The sequence below is a fragment of the Nesoenas mayeri genome (assembly GCF_963082525.1).
Source record: "Nesoenas mayeri genome assembly, chromosome: 14".
Lineage (NCBI taxonomy): Eukaryota > Metazoa > Chordata > Aves > Columbiformes > Columbidae > Nesoenas > Nesoenas mayeri.
The window spans coordinates 194,849-212,765 of NC_137556.1; the positions used below are offsets into that span (position 1 = coordinate 194,849).

General features: G+C 42.3%; 1 protein-coding gene across 2 annotated transcripts in view; it reads right to left on the minus strand.

Moving 5' to 3' along the window:
• Positions 1-1,105: 1,105 nt before the first annotated feature.
• The window catches only part of JAKMIP2 (janus kinase and microtubule interacting protein 2), a gene marked incomplete at both ends in the record, with an annotated part of 29,968 nt that continues 13,156 nt past the window's right edge, over positions 1,106-17,917 (minus strand). Inside the window, 13 exons of one of the 2 annotated variants that reach the window (XM_080353560.1) lie at positions 1,106-1,156; positions 2,747-2,812; positions 4,362-4,565; positions 5,440-5,517; positions 7,232-7,300; positions 8,146-8,211; positions 9,077-9,130; positions 9,468-9,566; positions 12,265-12,363; positions 14,463-14,525; positions 14,867-14,950; positions 15,902-16,030; positions 16,502-16,621. In XM_080353560.1, coding sequence (XP_080209686.1) covers positions 1,106-1,156; positions 2,747-2,812; positions 4,362-4,565; positions 5,440-5,517; positions 7,232-7,300; positions 8,146-8,211; positions 9,077-9,130; positions 9,468-9,566; positions 12,265-12,363; positions 14,463-14,525; positions 14,867-14,950; positions 15,902-16,030; positions 16,502-16,621 — 1,182 coding nt within the window. The remainder of the gene's footprint in view (positions 1,157-2,746; positions 2,813-4,361; positions 4,566-5,439; positions 5,518-7,231; positions 7,301-8,145; positions 8,212-9,076; positions 9,131-9,467; positions 9,567-12,264; positions 12,364-14,462; positions 14,526-14,866; positions 14,951-15,901; positions 16,031-16,501; positions 16,622-17,917) is intronic. The other variant, XM_080353561.1, reaches the window with a different exon arrangement.

Here is a 17,917-nt window from a genome sequence, read left to right on the forward strand (position 1 = left end):
ACTCCCCACCCACGCTCAGCCTTGCTGAGTTACTTCCAGTGTCAAAGTCACCTGCGTAGGCAGGTGGTTTTTCAAGTGAATGGGAAACACAAATCAAAGTTATTCTCTCTGATTCTACATATTGCAGCTTCAGAAAATATGACCTTGCTAAAACCCCTCTCAATCTTGCCAACACCATTCCCAAATTGCTTCTGTCTCTAGATTTCCTTTCAGGTATTGAGGGGTGAGGATCCTGTGGAGGGAGATGGAGGGGGTGAAGACTAGGATCAGGCAGGGGATGAGTAGCTAACAGCTGCTTACCATTGCCGTGTTTTTGAGGAATTGCTACAAGACTTCATGCTTTGCATTTATGGAGTGGCTTGCCTTGGTAAAACACTCTACAGATAAGACGCTTGCTGTGATGCTGGGCCTGCTGAAACCATCTTTACAATTTTTTTGGTTTTTTTTTTTTTACTTTAAACTTATTACGTGACAATTGCTTGTACTGGAGGAGACAGTGAATTATTGCAATCTACCCACCCATTCTATAACAATTTCTATAGACCTTTTAACAGTGTCTCACTTCCTGAGCCAGAAAAATCCTTTCACTTCTCTCAGCAGCTGATGACTCTTCCTTGCTCTCCTTTGTACCTCTCCTACTTCTAGGCACTGAGCTCTGCCTGTTACAACCTCCTGATCTGTTTCCTGAGCATCAGTTCAGAGCCCACCATAGTGCGCATATGGCTGAGATTTATAAGAGTTTTGCATCTGCATCACTTTGCAAACATCAGCATTGAATTTCACCTGCAGTTCTCTTGGCTATTTGATACTGTGAAATTCTTGATAGCTTTTAGTTTTAAAATTCTGAATAGCATAGTATCACCAGCAAGCTTTGGCAGTTCACTTACGAGTATGTTGGGCGGTGTTGGACTGACTGCAACTCCCTGTGTCAATTCAGCAGCGTGACTCTCCATTGTGAACTATTACAGATCGACAATGACCTGCTGAATTCTCTGACTCCAGACAGACAAGAACACACCAGGATGAGATCCCCACTCTGTGCAAGAAGTGCTGGATTTGAGGAAATAAATAAAACAGTCTTACCTTTCCAAGAGGCACATTGACATCAAGGCCAAAGAATAAAGGCAAGAGAGAAGAACAAGAATAGAAATAGAAACTGCAGAAGAAAAGAGAAGATTGCGTAAAAACTAAAGGTCATGGCATTGTAAGAGTCAGGATTATTTTTGCACTCTGTAGGACAATTAGAATAACTAGGCATTCAGAAAACACTGCGTTTCCCTAGTTAATTCTGTAAGCACCACACCACATCCCAGGCTTAGAAAACAGATCCAGTGAATTTTGGTGATGAATTACAATTGGTACCACGTTGAAAGCCTGAGGTATAACTGTCACTATGAACCACCATGGTTTGACTGAAGTCACAAAGCTGGATATCAAAAATAGCATGGGTAGTATTTTTAAGTGTGTTAAAAAACAGTGCCTGCAATCCATGCTGGAAATAGCCTGGGAATATGTATATGTGCATATATACGCATACACACACTTGCATAATACCAAACTCTAACCATTAAATGTTTAGTAACAATTTTTTAAGTCTTATTTTAATCATGAATGTGTTGTCTTTTGAGACGTGATTTTTTGTGGGTCAAAAGCTCTTTTGAAAATTCACACTAAAGGTCTTCTATTCGAGGTCTCCTTTTGATTGTGGCATAAATTTTGCTTTGCTTTTTTATTTTCATCACAGAGTATAATCTGTTATTTTTCCAAGTTATATATATTAGAAAGAAAGACACTGAGTCTTTGTATCACAAAAATATTGGCAGCAAAGCAGAAAGAATTGTGTGTATCAAGTTTTAAATTATGCCCACTGGTTTCACTTTAGGAACATACATATAAACCAAAAGGACTTATTAGCACTACTGCCATTGTACTAATATAGCCATTATTTCATATTATAGTTCACACACGTAGGTTGATATTTACTAATACAAGTACATTGACAAGGCTGCCACAGGAGATGCACCTTACACCAGTCTGGCCTTTCTAGAAAATATATTATGGGTAGCAGTATGCTGTCCCACGCCATGATCTTTTTTCAACAATCCTATCTAACCTGTCTACAAGTCGCAAAACTCGGTGTGACAGAGTTGGCCTTATTCACCAAAAAAAAAAAAATGCAGTATATATTTTTAGAGAGGGAGAGAGTATATATACAGATACATACACACATATAGCATATATAAAGAACATGCATATATAGTTCTTTAACAGTCCGGTTTAAGTGCAAGACTCCAGTACCACATTTACATTGCATAGTCAATTACAAGCTTCAATAAAGAGGACAGCATCAGAACCCTAGTCCCACCAGATAAGGACAGTCTTCAAATCTTCACTCAGCTTCATTCTGTCCTTCCTGCAGGCTAGCCTCACCTGGCCTTTAATGGAAGTATTGCCTGTCTACCAACAGAGCATTTTACAGCCAAATAAAGGCTTCATAATTTGGTTCCGTTTCATTCACCATAATTAAAAGTGTTTCACATTTATTTCCTAAAATTAATGTTGTGGAGGAGACTCTAAGACTAAAGTCTGTATATACTGAAGCACAAACTGAAAAGAAAGCATAGCAGAACAACACCAACAGGTCCAGCTGATTCAGCTGAACAAGAAGTCCATGTAGTTCAAGAGAACTAGGTCGTTACTTTTTTGAAAGTTGATCAGTGTGTTTCAGAAGTGTAACAGAACCAACCTTTTCCTCCAGATCCTTAATTTGTCTCTTCTGGATGTCAGTTTTATCTTCTAAATCTCGAATCCTCTGGAAATCAGAAGAGAAAGCATCTAGACTAAATTATCAGCAAATTTGCTCCACTGAACAAGTAACTTCATGTTCCAAGTGCCCGAAGCCTATAAATTAACAAATCCATTTCTTCAGCAGGGATAATCCTGTGTAGTACCATGACGCCATCCACTAACTCTGCCCAACCACAACTTTACTGTCTGTACAACTGCTCAAAATATGCTGCCACATATATTCTGTTTCATATTATCTATTTTATATTAATCCCGAGTTACACAGATGGAAAGCGTAAGATCATAGTTATACTCTTTAGAATTAAATCATGATTCATTATGATTTCTCACAGTTTGATGTGCTGAAAGATGATTACAGTGTTGTTATTACTAGATCTGAAATGATAAATGTATACAATACTAAGAAAACATTGATTTTGTGGTGAGCGGGATATATGTAACATAGACAAGGTGTGGTTTTTAAGCAGAGCTAGGTACTGCTTGAAAAATTATGGAACATGAGTTAAACTTTTGACCCCTTGGGAAGAGAGATCCCACAGAATAGGTAACAGAATTACTAAGCATGAAAAATGAGGCCTTGAATCTCGGTATCTTCGCTCTATTTAGTCAGGGTGTAAGAGCTGGCCAGCAAACAGCAGAGATCAAAAGAGGCAAACCAGGAGGCACCTGGAGGCCCTGCCGCCTAGAAGGCAGACAGCAACCTTGTGACAGTCTCCCTAATAGTCTTGAGATGAGATGACCAGCTTACGGCAGCTTTCAAACACCACCGCTTCTTTCCTTGCCTGTCAGCCTTTCCCAACCCCACCTGCAACTGAGGCCGGCGAAGAGCTGCTCAAAGAAACCGGAGCTGCTGAGGCAGCTCTGGTCAGGGCAGCGGCCACGGCCGCAATCCAGCAGCTCCTCACGCTGCAAAGGCCTGGTAAGAGGTGAGGGTGGACCAGTCTCCAGTGCCCCATTCAGGACGGGTCAGGACGGTGCAAACAATCTTCCTGTCAACTAGAAACCCTAACTACCAGGCAATCTGCTTTCTCTCTCATTCCCAAAAACATTTGAGTAAGTTTTGTTCCATTGCACGGCTGTCACATTAATCAGCATGCTATGACTGTTTGCCATTCTGCTCTGCGGCCTCACAGCTTGCAGAGCAGCAAACATTGGCGGTCTTTGAACGTGAAAGGCAGTACTATATCTTGGTAGTGAAAAGTAGCAACTGCCTGCTTTGCGGGAGGACAGAGCAGAAGCCGCTGGAAAAACACATAGCTCTCCTGTGTAACATGAGCCAGAAGCATTCATACAGTCCCTCCAGTAACTAGGGATGACCATTTTTATTACAAAACTAGATCCATGTGGACAGAATTCTGGCTGAAAACTTTGGTTCAGAATTTTAAGGCTCAAAATACACCAAAGCAATCCTCCACAAGCTATTATCACATATGTTTGTTTACACAATTTAGGCAAGCTCCCATGACCAGGAGCTTGCCTAAATTTGACCTCAGCTTATGTTCTTATACAGGAAAGCTGAGTAGACACACACATGCATTGCTCCTTTTTCTTACCTGATGAGCCTGCTGGAGCAGCTCCATCCTCTCCTGAAGAATCTGGCAATCATATTCTCTGCTTTTCCTCAGCATCTGACGTCTTAGCTTTTCTACTGCTGTCCTCAGCTCTTCCTGCTGTTTTTCAGTGAGTAGTTCCCCAAATTTTATCACTGTTTCTTGCTGCAAAGCATTGTACAAGGTGGCTTCAAGCTCCTGGATCCTCTGGTTGATGCAATACCAAAAGCCAATTAGAGATGAAACATTGTTTGAAACACAGTGGAAACTGGGGGGCTGGTGGCAGATTCAGGTGTCTGCATGAGAGGTGGTCTCTGTGCTCAAGCGTGCCAAACTGTGAAAAACAGAACTCATAAAATGGTTCAATGTCTTGACAAAATAATGTGGACTTTTAAGATATTTTAAGATTAATTTTCACTGAAATTCCTCACTTTGACTTTTTTTTTTTTTTTTTAAACAGTTACAGAGATTATTAGGAGTTGGACAGAATTTTCTTATTCTATGACTGTAAAGATGAATGCTTCATCAACTCTAAAATTTTGACCAATTGTGCTAAAAAACAGAAGAGGAAAGATTGAAGGTCACCGTCCAACTACTTTGCTCTTAATCCTGCTAATCAATGAGCATTCTCATTAATTCGACAAACCAAACATGATGAACTCACACAACCAATTATCAGACACACATATCGGAATTCAATACACCAGTGTTTATAGCAGGATCTTTTGCTTTTTGTGGCATATTGTCTTCTTGCTATGGCATGTACAAAATGGCCAGCATTCCAGAGATGAGTCCCAGTTGGTTGCACTGACTCCAGTTGGACAAAACAACATTAATGAGCAATATTTTTCTTTAACTGACTAAAGAGTCTCAGACTTCAGGAGATCTGCCTCTTTGTGACCTGAAAAAGGTGTCGTGTTAAAGCTGTGCAGATTGCATGCTAGTGCCTTAGGAGAATGGGGGAAAACCAAATTAAAAGCAAGTTACTAATAAAAAAGCAAAAACCTCTCTTCCTAATCCAAGAGGAGTCTGTGTCCTGTCATAGTGCCAATATGTGCTGCAGAATTTCCTCTGTACATACCATGTATGCTTGGTCAAGAGCTTGCTTCCTGTAGTCTAATTCTTCCTCCAAATAACCTTTTATTTTGCAAAATTGTTCCTACAATGAAAGATCATTTGGACAGAAAATTGAATTAGTTACTCAAAATACTTTGGGAAGTTTTATTAAATCAACTACAGATATCTGACTCAGGCAGGACTGGGAAACTGGTCTTCAACTGACAATCTGCAGAGTTAATAGTATCTGACTCAGATAAAACAGAATAAAGGCAAAATAGCTAAGGATTGCTTTTGTATGCTAATAAATCTGATCTACACAAAACTAAATCCATCATCTCTTTGTTGACTTCAGTGATATCGCTTGGCATTTCTGCAGGGTAATTTAGGGGTTTTTGTGTGATTTTTCTAAAGATACCTCCTCTGTCATCAGCGACAACTTTTTTCGTGCTTCCTCTTATTTTGGAAGAAGTGTGAAAGTGCACGGAGATAAACAGGAACTAAACAGGCATACTCACATTCACATTATTTGGAGGCAGCTGCCGTGCTTTAACTTCTCGGCCTACCTTAAGCCGAATTGACTCAAGTACAAAGCTACCATAGGAACAGAATGTAAACCACTACAGCTATTCAACTTCCACTAACTAGAACTAGGGTAAGGTACGAACTTTACTGGTGCTATAGCAATTTCCATACAGCTGTGAATGTTTTGCATTGAGGATGGTATGGGCTTAAAATGTAACGAAAGAAAAGAGTGCGATAATTCATTTGTTTCCCACATACTGGTATTGAAGAAATGTGATACAACACCTGGTGTTTAGACTGTGAATCTCATGAGACAAAGAGTGCAGTCGTTTACATCTCTGAAAATCACTGAGCAACCTTTGAGCTCTCTGTACTTATTAATAAACAGTCATCCTCATGGAAAGAGAAAGTTTTCAAACCTTCACTGCAGCAGTTGCACTTCCCCCCGCTCCCTGAGAACTGATGTGGCAGCTGCGCGCACATCCCCTCTCCTTCCACGGGGCAGGTAATGGCTCTTTTGTGAGACACGTGAGTCCATTGGCCAGGGCTGGGGGGGGCGGGTGATGCGGAGAAGCCGAGAAGCTTCTGGAACGCCCACAGCCAGATCTGATCAGGCTATAGAACGGAGTGCCCACCGAGGATCCACTTTGTGTGGTCTTCTCAGAGCCAGGGGTCTGCTGAAGCCCATGAGGCCTCCCCTTAGAGTGGGACGCCGTCTAAGGAAACTTCCCGGGATTGGAAGCGCCTCACCTCCTCGTCTGGGTGAGCGCTAATCTATGTCCTTGCCGCATCAGCCAAGTGTAATTCCTTGCCGAACTCAGGCGAGTGTAGTATCCCGAAGTCAGAGAGCTCTGGCTTTGTTTCTTGTGAGTGCGAGCATGCACACTGTGGATCATCATTATTCTCATTTGCTGCACCCCAATAATTTCCTCAATTGATATCCCAACCTGTATTTTATGTTACCGGAGTGCTACCTAATTGTATAAACCCTGCTTCTAGTCGGTTGATTTGCCGTACTCTTCCGGCCAGAATAAAAGCTGTTTTGGACCTTGTTGTCTGCCTAAAACTAACTCTGGGGTGCCTCCGTGACATTCACTATTTCTGTTTCTATGTTACTCTGCCATTGCATATGAACTAGACTAGTAACAATTTTATGGATTCACCAATAATCAGAGAAAGCCTACATACTTAATTTGCAAAAAGACCTTTTTTGTTATCTTTTGGCACATCAAGTAAATATGACACACTCAGTGCCTCGCCCCTAAAATGTGTATTAAGGAAAGTTTGCTTACCATATCACTTTCCAGCTCCATCATCTTCTGATGCAGAGCGGCTTCAGCTCCCTCAATCTGCTGGATCCACTGGAGGGAAGACAACGAGAGCTGTAACCTTCTGTGTTTTCTAGGCACATGGATAGTGGCAAGTGGGATATCTACAGCATCTTGTTAGTCTATTTTTAGTAACCTGTTGCTAGTTCTGGGCCCATCCTGAGGCTGCTCTCCTGTGGCAGGGGCATCCTCAATGTCAGTGGTGCTTGACAGAGAAGCAGCAAGAGGATCACCATTACTAGATCACTGGAAGATGGAAGAGCACATTTCTTTGGATGGACAGGGAACCCATTTCATCCCAGGGATAAGGGCCCGCGATGCAGCTCTAGCATCTTAAAAACAGATTAGCTGGGTAGGTGACAATTCTCTTCGCACAGGAGGAATTGTTGAGTAGAATCCTTGGAAGCTCCTATGTTGCCAAAATTGTGTGCTGTATTTGAGCCACAGAAAGCAATTTTAGCCAACTCTGACTTTCTTTTTCATTTTCTAAACAAGAAACTTAGATACATACTTCCAGTGGAAGTTTTTCATACAGATCCCTTCAGAAGCTCTGGAAATCTCAAGACTAGAAATCCCATGCTATAACTAATTATGGCTTAAAAGTCTGATGGTTTCTTATTCTATTTATAATTGTAAGTTTCATTTGACATGCTTTTTGTATCTGCAGTTGTTTTGACCTCATAGCTTGGGCCAGCCAAGTTTGACATTTTTGCTGCTTCAGTAAGGTATTTGGGACTGTGCTGGCACAGTTTACTTTATCTGGGGAATCACTTCCTAGACTAGAAAGTTCGACAATATTGACAGGAACAGAGCAGAAAATTTCCAGTGTTAGATGAGGCCTTAGACAACACATGACAAAAAGCAAGCACACAATTTACCTTTTCTGCCAAGGACAATACAGTGGAAGCCTGAATTATGGCTACTTGTTCTTCATTTCTTAAATTCTGTGAAGAGGAAGAGGGAAGAAGAAAATTGGCAGCAGTTTCCTGCATGAGTAGAGACAATCAAGGCTACAGGCTACGTCCACAGTTTTAAGGGGATCCCTGTAGTACTGGGTATCCTATTCCCATTGAAACATTCAGAGTCTGTTAATGTATTAAAAAGAACACTGCTTTTGCCTTTCTGCATGATACAGACTGACTACATGTTTTAATTCCATTGCATCTTATGAGAAATCTAAATTAAAATTAGACCCATTTGTGTCTTCATGCTAGTTTTACAAAGCTTGATTTCCATTAAAACTTTTGTAAAAATAATGCTGATTTACACCAGCACATGAACAGACAATCATGATCCTTTATTTTTATGTCCTATACACTTTCTTAAAACATACCTGATGTTGACCAGAGATACAGGATGATCTCTTTTACACGGATGACAAGAGCGGGCAGGAATGCCCACGCAGAAAGCCACAGGGGATTTGATAGTCCTTGCCTACTTGTGAAACTGTTTGCAGAGGAATCCTAGTACTGATGAAGATGTGGCTGGCTCACAGTGCCAAACAAGTTAATGTGCTTTCCTGAATGACTGGAGTGCAGTCAGGCCCAGTTCCTAGTATCAGTGGACTCTGGACATTCTTCGTAGTCTGCTAAACCAGATGTTAAAGCTACTACCTTATTACTAGTTCTCTTACCATTTAAATCTTACAAATCCTTAATTTATGGAAATAAATACTCCTTAAATGAATTCTTCTGATATTACATAATTTAACAAGTATCTTAGAAAACAGTTGTGATAATTATAGATTTCACTTACACTGCTGTACAAAGTGCAGCTTGTAAATGGAAAATATCTCCCACTTTAACTTACCCCATTATCACCTAGGATATCTAACTGCTTTATGAGGTCTGGGATGCTGACATCCTGCAAAAAGAGAATAAGGTAAAGGCATGGTATGCACATTTTATCACAACTGCAATATTCATAATTCCTACAAACAATGTTGAAACCAACCACTTCGTTATATTCCACAGAGATGCATCTCACACTGATTTCAGTTGCCTTCGAGACAGGTTTTATCACTATGGCAAAAATAACGAGTCCAGTTCAATTATGTCAGTCATCACACACTCTTGCATTTAGACTGCATTTAAATGCTAAAAGTTTAGTGGAGTTATTAGCAGAGATTAATGTAACGGGTTATATGGGCAGCATCCGCCACTGCTGTAGTTAGAAGTGCTACCTTTTAAAACTGACCTACCTTAACCCCTTCCTTCATGCAGTAGATCTGTAGAGCACTCACACCATCTGAGAATGGATGAATCTGGAGATTAAATGGTGGAGACCGTCTCTCCCTTTCCTGAAAATAAATTGAAAAAATGCCAGAGAACATATTAGAATGAAGGAGAATCACACAGAACTCATTAAATGCCATAGCTGCTGTTTATACCATCCTTCACAAAGCCAAGCCGTTCATTTTACAAGTCAAAGAAAGAAACATTTAGACCTAGTCTGAAAAACAGTGTGCCAAATGGGATAGGGTCCTAAACCCAAGCTAAATATTTTACAGGAGATTATTTATTTGATGAATTATGTCAATTTGCAAATTGTTTGTGGAAAGGCTGTCACCTGGCTAAAACTCAAGTGATTTGCTTAATGAAGTGTTGAACAGCTATATACCATTGTAAATACTCCCTTTAGAAACAGGTATTTGACTTAACACTGTTAGGATACTCAGATTACACATTTGCTCGTCCTGGTATGTTGTATGTTCTAATATCTGTGGAAAGCAGTAAGTTCAAAAAAAGTTGATTAACTTAGCTATTTATACACCTTCACTGCATAAAACCTACAAATATTTGTCCAGTTTTAAAGGACCAAACACAAAAATAAAACTTTGAAGATGTTATTTCTCATCCCCTTCAGGTATTCAGGGAAGCACAGAAGTGATGATGAAATTTCATGTTCAAATAAATTTTTGGTTTATGAACATGTAATTCACTTGATCATCCAGTTCCATGTCATATGGAAACACAGCTGTCAGGGAAAATTGTGGAAAAGTTGTATAAATAGGGGACAAATCTGCCACAGCACTGATTCACGAGGGCCAGGAAAGCCTCTGTGTTACCTACAAGCTCTGAATGGCAAGTATATAATGCCTTGGACAGCAACCAAAAAGAACAACTGAGAAATAAACCAGCTTATATTGGAGAAAAGACCAGGTGGAAGTTTTTGTCAGTTGATGCTCACCACGAGAATCTGTAACTAGGGATAGTCTGAGAAGAGGGAGATCGAAGTCCAACCCAGTCCCCTGGCTGCCTGTAGAGGCTTCCGGAGCTCCTCCATCAACCTCCAGTGCCATCTGAGGGACCTTTCTTACCTAACACAGGTCATGAGGAGAGCTGCTCAACAGGGACTGTGTCCAGTGCCTGCAAAAGTGACAGTGCTTGCAAGCAGGTAGATAGGCTGTTGCTATTCATTGTGCTAGGGCCTCCAGACACAAATTAGGACAGCTCCAGGCCAAGCACTATACACACACAGGCAGGCACTGTTGACTTTTCATATATGCCAGCATTGGCAAAAATGACAATAAAGGCTGTAAGAGCAAGACCACATTCACCTGCATAAAATGTCTCTTAACCCCATCACAGTGACAGGAAACTGAAGTACAGGTGGATTAAATCTAAACGTGCCTCAGGGATCAACAGCAGGGAAACCATTCCAAACCCTTCTCCGGGGAGCCCGTGCTCCTCGGGCACCGTGGCTCTGCACCAAGCCACCCGGGGGTACTCAACCCAGGAGCAGCACCGGCACTGCCGGCCCCAGCACAGTCCAGCCCGGTGGCCCCGCGGATCCACAGACGTCCCCAGCGGAGCCCGAGCGCCCCGCAGCTGTTACAAGCCCGGTATCAGCTCCCTCTGGCACAGGAGCTGACAGGCACGTTTCTCCTCTGAAGAGGGTGCTCTAACCACCCAGTACAGACTGGTGTGGGTAGGACAGTCTCCCTCTCCTCTCACAGCCAACTCCCCACAGACAAACTAATTCAAGATTTGTTTGGTCAAGGGGGATGAGGTACAACCCTTCCATCCCCATAGGTACCGTACTGGAAGACAACAGCCCTGGGTCTGATACTTTCTCTTACAACTGCTTATGCAATTTCATTGATCACCGCTGAATTAAACTTCATGCATTTCCAGTCCTTCAAGCACAGGGCTAGAGAGGTGCACTTCCCACAGCAGCCCTCTCAAATAAAACTTGAACTCTTGCCTCATCACCCTTGCTGAAAGAGGGGAAAAAACCAAAGCCAGTGCAGTTTAAAGATTAGCAGTAAGACTATCACAGGGGGAAACAGGGCTTTGAAGACCCTGAAGAGGGAATTGTACCTGCATTATCTGACTTCTTAGAGGAACACTCTACTCTTCGGCTATTAGAGATTAAAGTACACTCAACATTTCTTTCTCTTCCAAGACCTGCTCGGGTTCATGAAAAACAACAAAAAGCAGACACACACACACACACACCCCCCACAAAAAAAGCCCTAACAAAACCAAAACCCACCACACCCAAACCTGGATGCCTGTTCTCAGGAGCCATCTTAGCTGTGAACCAGGACGCAGTCCCGAGCAAAGCACATGACGATGGGGTTTAAGCCTTGCTTATTTGGTTGATCTGCACATAATAAATTTCTGTTGATTTTAGTAGACTCCATGCCAGCAAGAAGAACAAACCATGTTGACAAGAGACTGCTCCAAAGTACTAGAAAAAAACATATCTGCAGGTGTAGTAACTAAGAGCCATGCTGATATTAATCAGCTAAGCTTATCTATGCGCTCTGGACACCTAGCTCAGAGAGATATGAACCAGTCAAGCACAGAGCTTACTGTTTCCAGGATATTAGAGCTGACATCCTTCAGCTTGCAATTAAAAGTGCTGGGCCTGATCTGCTACTCTGTTCTGAGACTACAATGCTGGTGTAAACACTTGATTAGAGTTGGTGTCCAGTACAAGTGCACTAGTTTAGTTTGGTACAGCTCTATTGTAACGAGCTCATCCATCACCTCAAGCTCCAGGTTGCGGAACTCCAGCAGCTCATTCTGGTCTCGGGCATCCTGCAGCTCCTGTTGCAGACGGCTGTTTTCTGCTTCCAGTTTCTCTATCTAATAAAAATATGTAAATTCAGAATCTGTGTGACTGCTACAAGAAACATCAAATATTTGGTGAGTAGTAGTCGAGGTAGCATAGGCAGCACAATATCCCAATTCTAGAGGTGATTCGCTGCTTGCTGGTTTACCTCAGTGAATCTTTAGTTTACAGGTGAACTTCTGCTCATCAACTTCCTAAACATCATAACACGCTTAGGCTGGAGGTTTTCCTAAAAGAATCCAATCCTTGTGAAGATCAGAGGGGAAGTTAACTCTACAGAAGTGTCAGATTAGTGATTAGATTCATCAGTGTTAGCTATTAAACACACTGCTGTCATGGTACAGTACCGGAATAGATTGTCTGGGGAAGGATGTGGAGACATCATTGTTGGAGGACTCTGGGAACTGGTTGGATAAACGTCTGTCAGGAATGACACACAAAGAGCTGCACCTGCCTTGGAGAAGAACTTGGGCTAGATCAGATTCTCGGTGTGCAGTACATGAAGCACAGATGACATGCAGGGAGAGCTGTCTTTGTGGAGGCAGTTTTACCCAAGCAGTCAACCCACAAGCAAGAGCTTCTGTGAACTGCATGGACAGCATCACCACACACGTAGTTCTGTCAATTAGCAGATAAGATTTAAATACCACCCACTGGCCAGAATCATATAATGGTTTGGGTTGGAAGGGACCTTAAAGATCATCTAGTCCAAACTCCCTGCCATGGGCAGGCACACTTTCTACTACACCAGGTTGCTCAAAGCCCCATCCAACTTGGCCTTGAACACTTCCAGGGATGGGGCACTCACAGCTTCTTCGGGCAGCCTGTTCCAGAGCCTCACCACCTTCATGGTGAAGAATTTCTTCCTTATATCTGATCTAAATTTCTCCTCCTTCAATTTAAAGCCATTACCCCTTGTCCTATCACTATAGGCCCTTGTAACAAGTCCTTCCCCATCTTTCTTGCAGGCCCCCTTTAGGTACTGGGAGTTGCTCTTAGGTCTCCCTGGAGCCTTTTCTTCTCCAGGCTGCACAACCCCAGCTCTCAGCCTGTCTCTGCAGCAGAGGTGCTCCAGCCTCTGAGTGTCTTCATGGCTCGCTCTGGACTCTCTCCAGCAAGTCCATGTCCCTCTTATCTTGGAGGCCACAGAGTTGAGTGCAGCTATAATTGTCTATGCCTTGCTTGTTGTGGACAACTCCAGCACTAGCTCCTCAGCCTGCTCTCTTCTGCAAGTCTCCAGCCAGTGCCAGGATGTGTATTTTGCAGTTGGGTTGTCTGAGTAGGGCCCAGAAAAGGACAGTGAGGGAACACAGTAAAACTGAGGTCAAGTCCTCATGGCTCAGTTTGTCTGGATGGGAAAAGATGGCACAGGGATGGAGACTTATTAGGTGTGTTTATGGAAGAGGAGAAATCCAGGCTAAGAAACCTCATCTGGGGAGGTGAAAGACGGCAGGAGAGCTGATGCTGGGAATTACAGCCTCTTGCTGATGCAGTCATATGTATAGCCACTGCTGTTACTCTTGGTGATATGCAAGCAATGTTGAGGTATCCCTACGTTCCATGATTAAAAATGTATGCATACATGCAAATATAAATATACACACACAAAGAGGTGATATTCTTAAATGTACCAAGGGACTGGGCAGTACCAGTGGCACTGGACCTAGATATGACTTTAAGCCCTTAAAAATATACAGAATGCACAGGGACTAGCAGTATGAAAGGGTCCTGGTGTTAGAGGGTAACTGCCTTTCTACTGCTGTTTCACACCCAGAAGCTAACACAGCGCATCCTGCCGGTGCAGCAGCACCAGCCTCTTCAGTGCAGTGCTACTGGAACACCAAGGTCTGTGCCTCAGAGCCAGAACGGCGAGTAGAGCTCCCAGCTCTCGGGCTGGAGCTCACCAGCAGTTGGTGCATCAGCAACTGCCAGCAGCAACACTGCTTAAGCAGAACTGTATAGGGTTTGTCCCTCCAACTGTTATCCTGTCCATATTAAACTATGCTGTTCTATCCTTATCCAACATATATAATCACCAGATTTCACATCCAAAATGTGTATTGTAGGATCCAGATTACCCTTCAGAATGAGCACACAAAAGCTGGGAACATACCTTGTCTAAAAGCTCTTGGTTCCTCTTAATAAAAAGCTGTTTGTCTTCCACCCAGTGTGAGTCCTGTTGGATGAAACGGTCCTATTACAGAATAATCACACTCCATGAGGTTGGGCACGCATTACTGAAAACTGGAGCCACAATATTCAGGCTTTAAAACCCTACAGGAACGAACTGTCATTTACAGAATAACACCATATTAGTCTGCCAAGCTGTAGCGAGGCTTCTGAGCATGATAGGCTTGCCTGCTTACTGAACAGTGACATTCCGTCTCATGGAAGTCTATACTGAAATTGTGCCGGGTATTCTGTAAGTGGAACAGGTACTGAAATTGTGCTGGGTATTCTGTAAGTGGAGTGGGTAAAATCCAAAATAGGAAAAGAAAATACACAAGAAGTGCTCACCTGCCCTTTCTGTGCCAAAGTTTTCTCCAGATCTTCTATTTTGGCTTTATATCTCTGGACTTCAGCTTGGAGCTGCTCCTGAGCCTGTTGAAGTCAAGCACAGCATTAAACAGTAACATTAACAGCAACGTGAGTAGTATTAAAAGAAAACCAAACACAGCAGAGTCTGGATTTATGCTGTTGCTTCCGCTGACTAAGTAACCAGCAATTTTTTGTGCCACCCCTCAGACTGGCATACAAAAGGGAACAAAGTAGTATAACAGCCCCTCCCCACCCAAGCCAAACTAATACCAGGTATTGCATTGGAGCCGCAAAACAGAAACTCGGGTATTCGGAGTGACAGGCTTTGCTCAAAGACCCTAGCAAGTGACAGCCTCTGAATTGAAGGAAAGTACTTAGTAGATGGGAGTGGCAAAAAGATAGTGGAAACAAGCAGTTATAACCGCCCGGGGCATCTTGAAGAGCTGACTCAACAAAGCGCTAAAAAATCTGGTGTGATCTCCCAGCTGACATGGCTTTGAGCAGGAGTCTGGGCCGGAGACTGCCTGAGGTCTCTTCCGGCCTGAATGGGTCCACAATTTTATTAGAGGGACAACATTTTTCACCTCGGTAGGTTTACTGTAGTCTGCATCACATTCAAATTTGAATATTACTTGCATTTCCCTGTAAGAAACATTCAGGTGAATATTCCTAAAGTTGGTGCAATGTGTCTTTGTGAAAACCCACAGATCTCCATTTACCTCTAAAATCCAACCACTTCAGATAAAACCTTTGCGATTCTGTGCTAAACTGCAGAACTGTTTTAGCATGCCTGCCTAACTGCAGAGTTTTCAGGTTCAGGCGGAGGACAGCTCCTTGTAAATGGAGTGACTGTGTCCATTCTTGTCACTCTCTTTAAATGTACTCAGCAAATGAGTGAAACCGACATCTCTCAGTTGTATGTATGTTATATGTAACTGTTCCCTTGTACGTCACTTGGGGGGGTTGTATATCCTGATAGCAATGAAATGCTTTTACTCTTACACAAATACTGACCTTGGCTTCTCTTTCAGCATCTATGATGCCCCCTGTCTGCTCTTGCAGCAGTGCATATGCTCTCTGCAAGGCCTGGTACTCCTTTGTCAGCTGTCGAAACCGCAGCTCTGATTCTTCCGCTGCTAAACCCTGCAGGATCGGAAAGGACATATCTAAGCACCCAGACAGTCGAGCACTGCTACAGCAAAGAATGCAAGGGTGATCTGTTAAGCACAATAGCTGGTTTACAAGTCTTGATTCAAATGATTTTTTTTTGTGAGCTTGCTGTGACATGAAGTAGTAAGAATCTAGAAGTTATATAGCGTTTATGTCTTCAAGCTAAAACAAATGTGATAGCTTTATTTTCGTGAAGGTGGAGAGGAAACAAAATCATTTCAGATTGCACTGAAGTCATAGCTGTAGACTTTATGGACCGGATTTTGAAGAACCACTCAACATTCCAGTATATCGGTAATCAAAATCAAGACCAAACTCAATGAAGAACTTATCACTCAAAATGCACTACAAAAACCTAAGTCTTTTTGAAAACCTGGCCACTTGCTTTGGAAATCAGTGTCTCCTGAAAACCTGTCTTTGCCTATGGAAAGAGTCGGATCTTACCTCATCCAGATCATCATCTGGGGTTGCTGGCGTTCTGTCCGTTCTATATGAGGCCACAGAGGATGTTTCAGAGTCCATAGAATCATCATCATAACCAAAAAATGTATCCACAACATGTCTCTAAAAAAGGGAAAACATGTTTTCTGAATCTCCTTGGAAACAGGTAGCATGAGTTTCTGATGGAGAGGGAAAGGTTAGTTCAAAATTGCAGTGAGAGTCGCTTAAAAAAGGCAAGACGCAAAAAAAGAGCAGTGGGCTACCCCTGAAATTACCGTCTCCAAATAAACCCAGAGCGAACCATATTGAAGATTAGGTGTTGTGCTGGTGGAAAATGAGTTTTCTGATTAATTTTTCTGAGCACAGGATCTGGCTCATTCTAAAAATTGGAAAACATGACAGCAGCAACATGCTCAAGGAAAAGTCTCGGCCCTTGCAGGAAGGCAGGAGAATTGTTAACCCCAAAGCTGTTTAGAAGACACCTATCAACGCACAGAGTGATGGGCAAAGATAACACCATAAAGAGTTGGAAATGTGTGCATTTCCTTCTTCGCTCACAGACACTGCTGATATTTTTAATATCCCAGTGCTTCTCTCACTGATATTGTTGTTGGAGTGAGCGAAAGCTAAACTAACACAAAACTTAGTGTGAAGGAACTTTTATCTGGCACATCTTTCCAGTATTACAGCAACTGCCGCATGTTGTAGGAGATTGCTCACTCTACACAGTAGGGGTTTATGTCTGACACCTCACTATCTCCAATCTCAGTAGCCGAATTAAATCAAATTAAAACTCTGAGTCATGTCCTATGAAGGCAGACAAACTGATGGATGAACGTTTAAGATGCGCTTCTGGTTTGCAACTTTCTTCACTTCTGCTGACTGGTTACAACCTTCTAAACCTAGAATTTGAATCACACTAAAAACAAGTACCAAAGATGCCAATAATCTTTTGCATATATTACCTTTTTTTGTTCATTATTTTTCCAAATGAAGACAATAGCCATATTCTTCCATGTTATAATCTCTGGTTTAGAAATAAAGTCAACTGATGAAAACACTTTTTAGTCCTTGTCTCCTAGTTATGCCTGCTGTGTATTGCTTCAAAACCCATATAGAAACAATGTGATGACACATCTAGGATGTACTGGTCTGAAATTCTCTGTGTGTAGGAGAGCATTGCATTACTTTCACACATGGCTGATGTACTAAGGGGTGTCCTTGAAGGACAAGGAGCAACCAAGCCCTGTTTCCTATACAGTATTTCTGCTTTCTAGAGGTGAGATGTGGCTGTTGCGAAGTCATTCTTCTTCATATCTAGCTGATAAAAGAGCTACTTGAACTACTGCTGACTACTCAGCTCTAGAATTGTTATAAATTATACCAACTTTGGACTGGACCCCATTCAGGGTAATACAA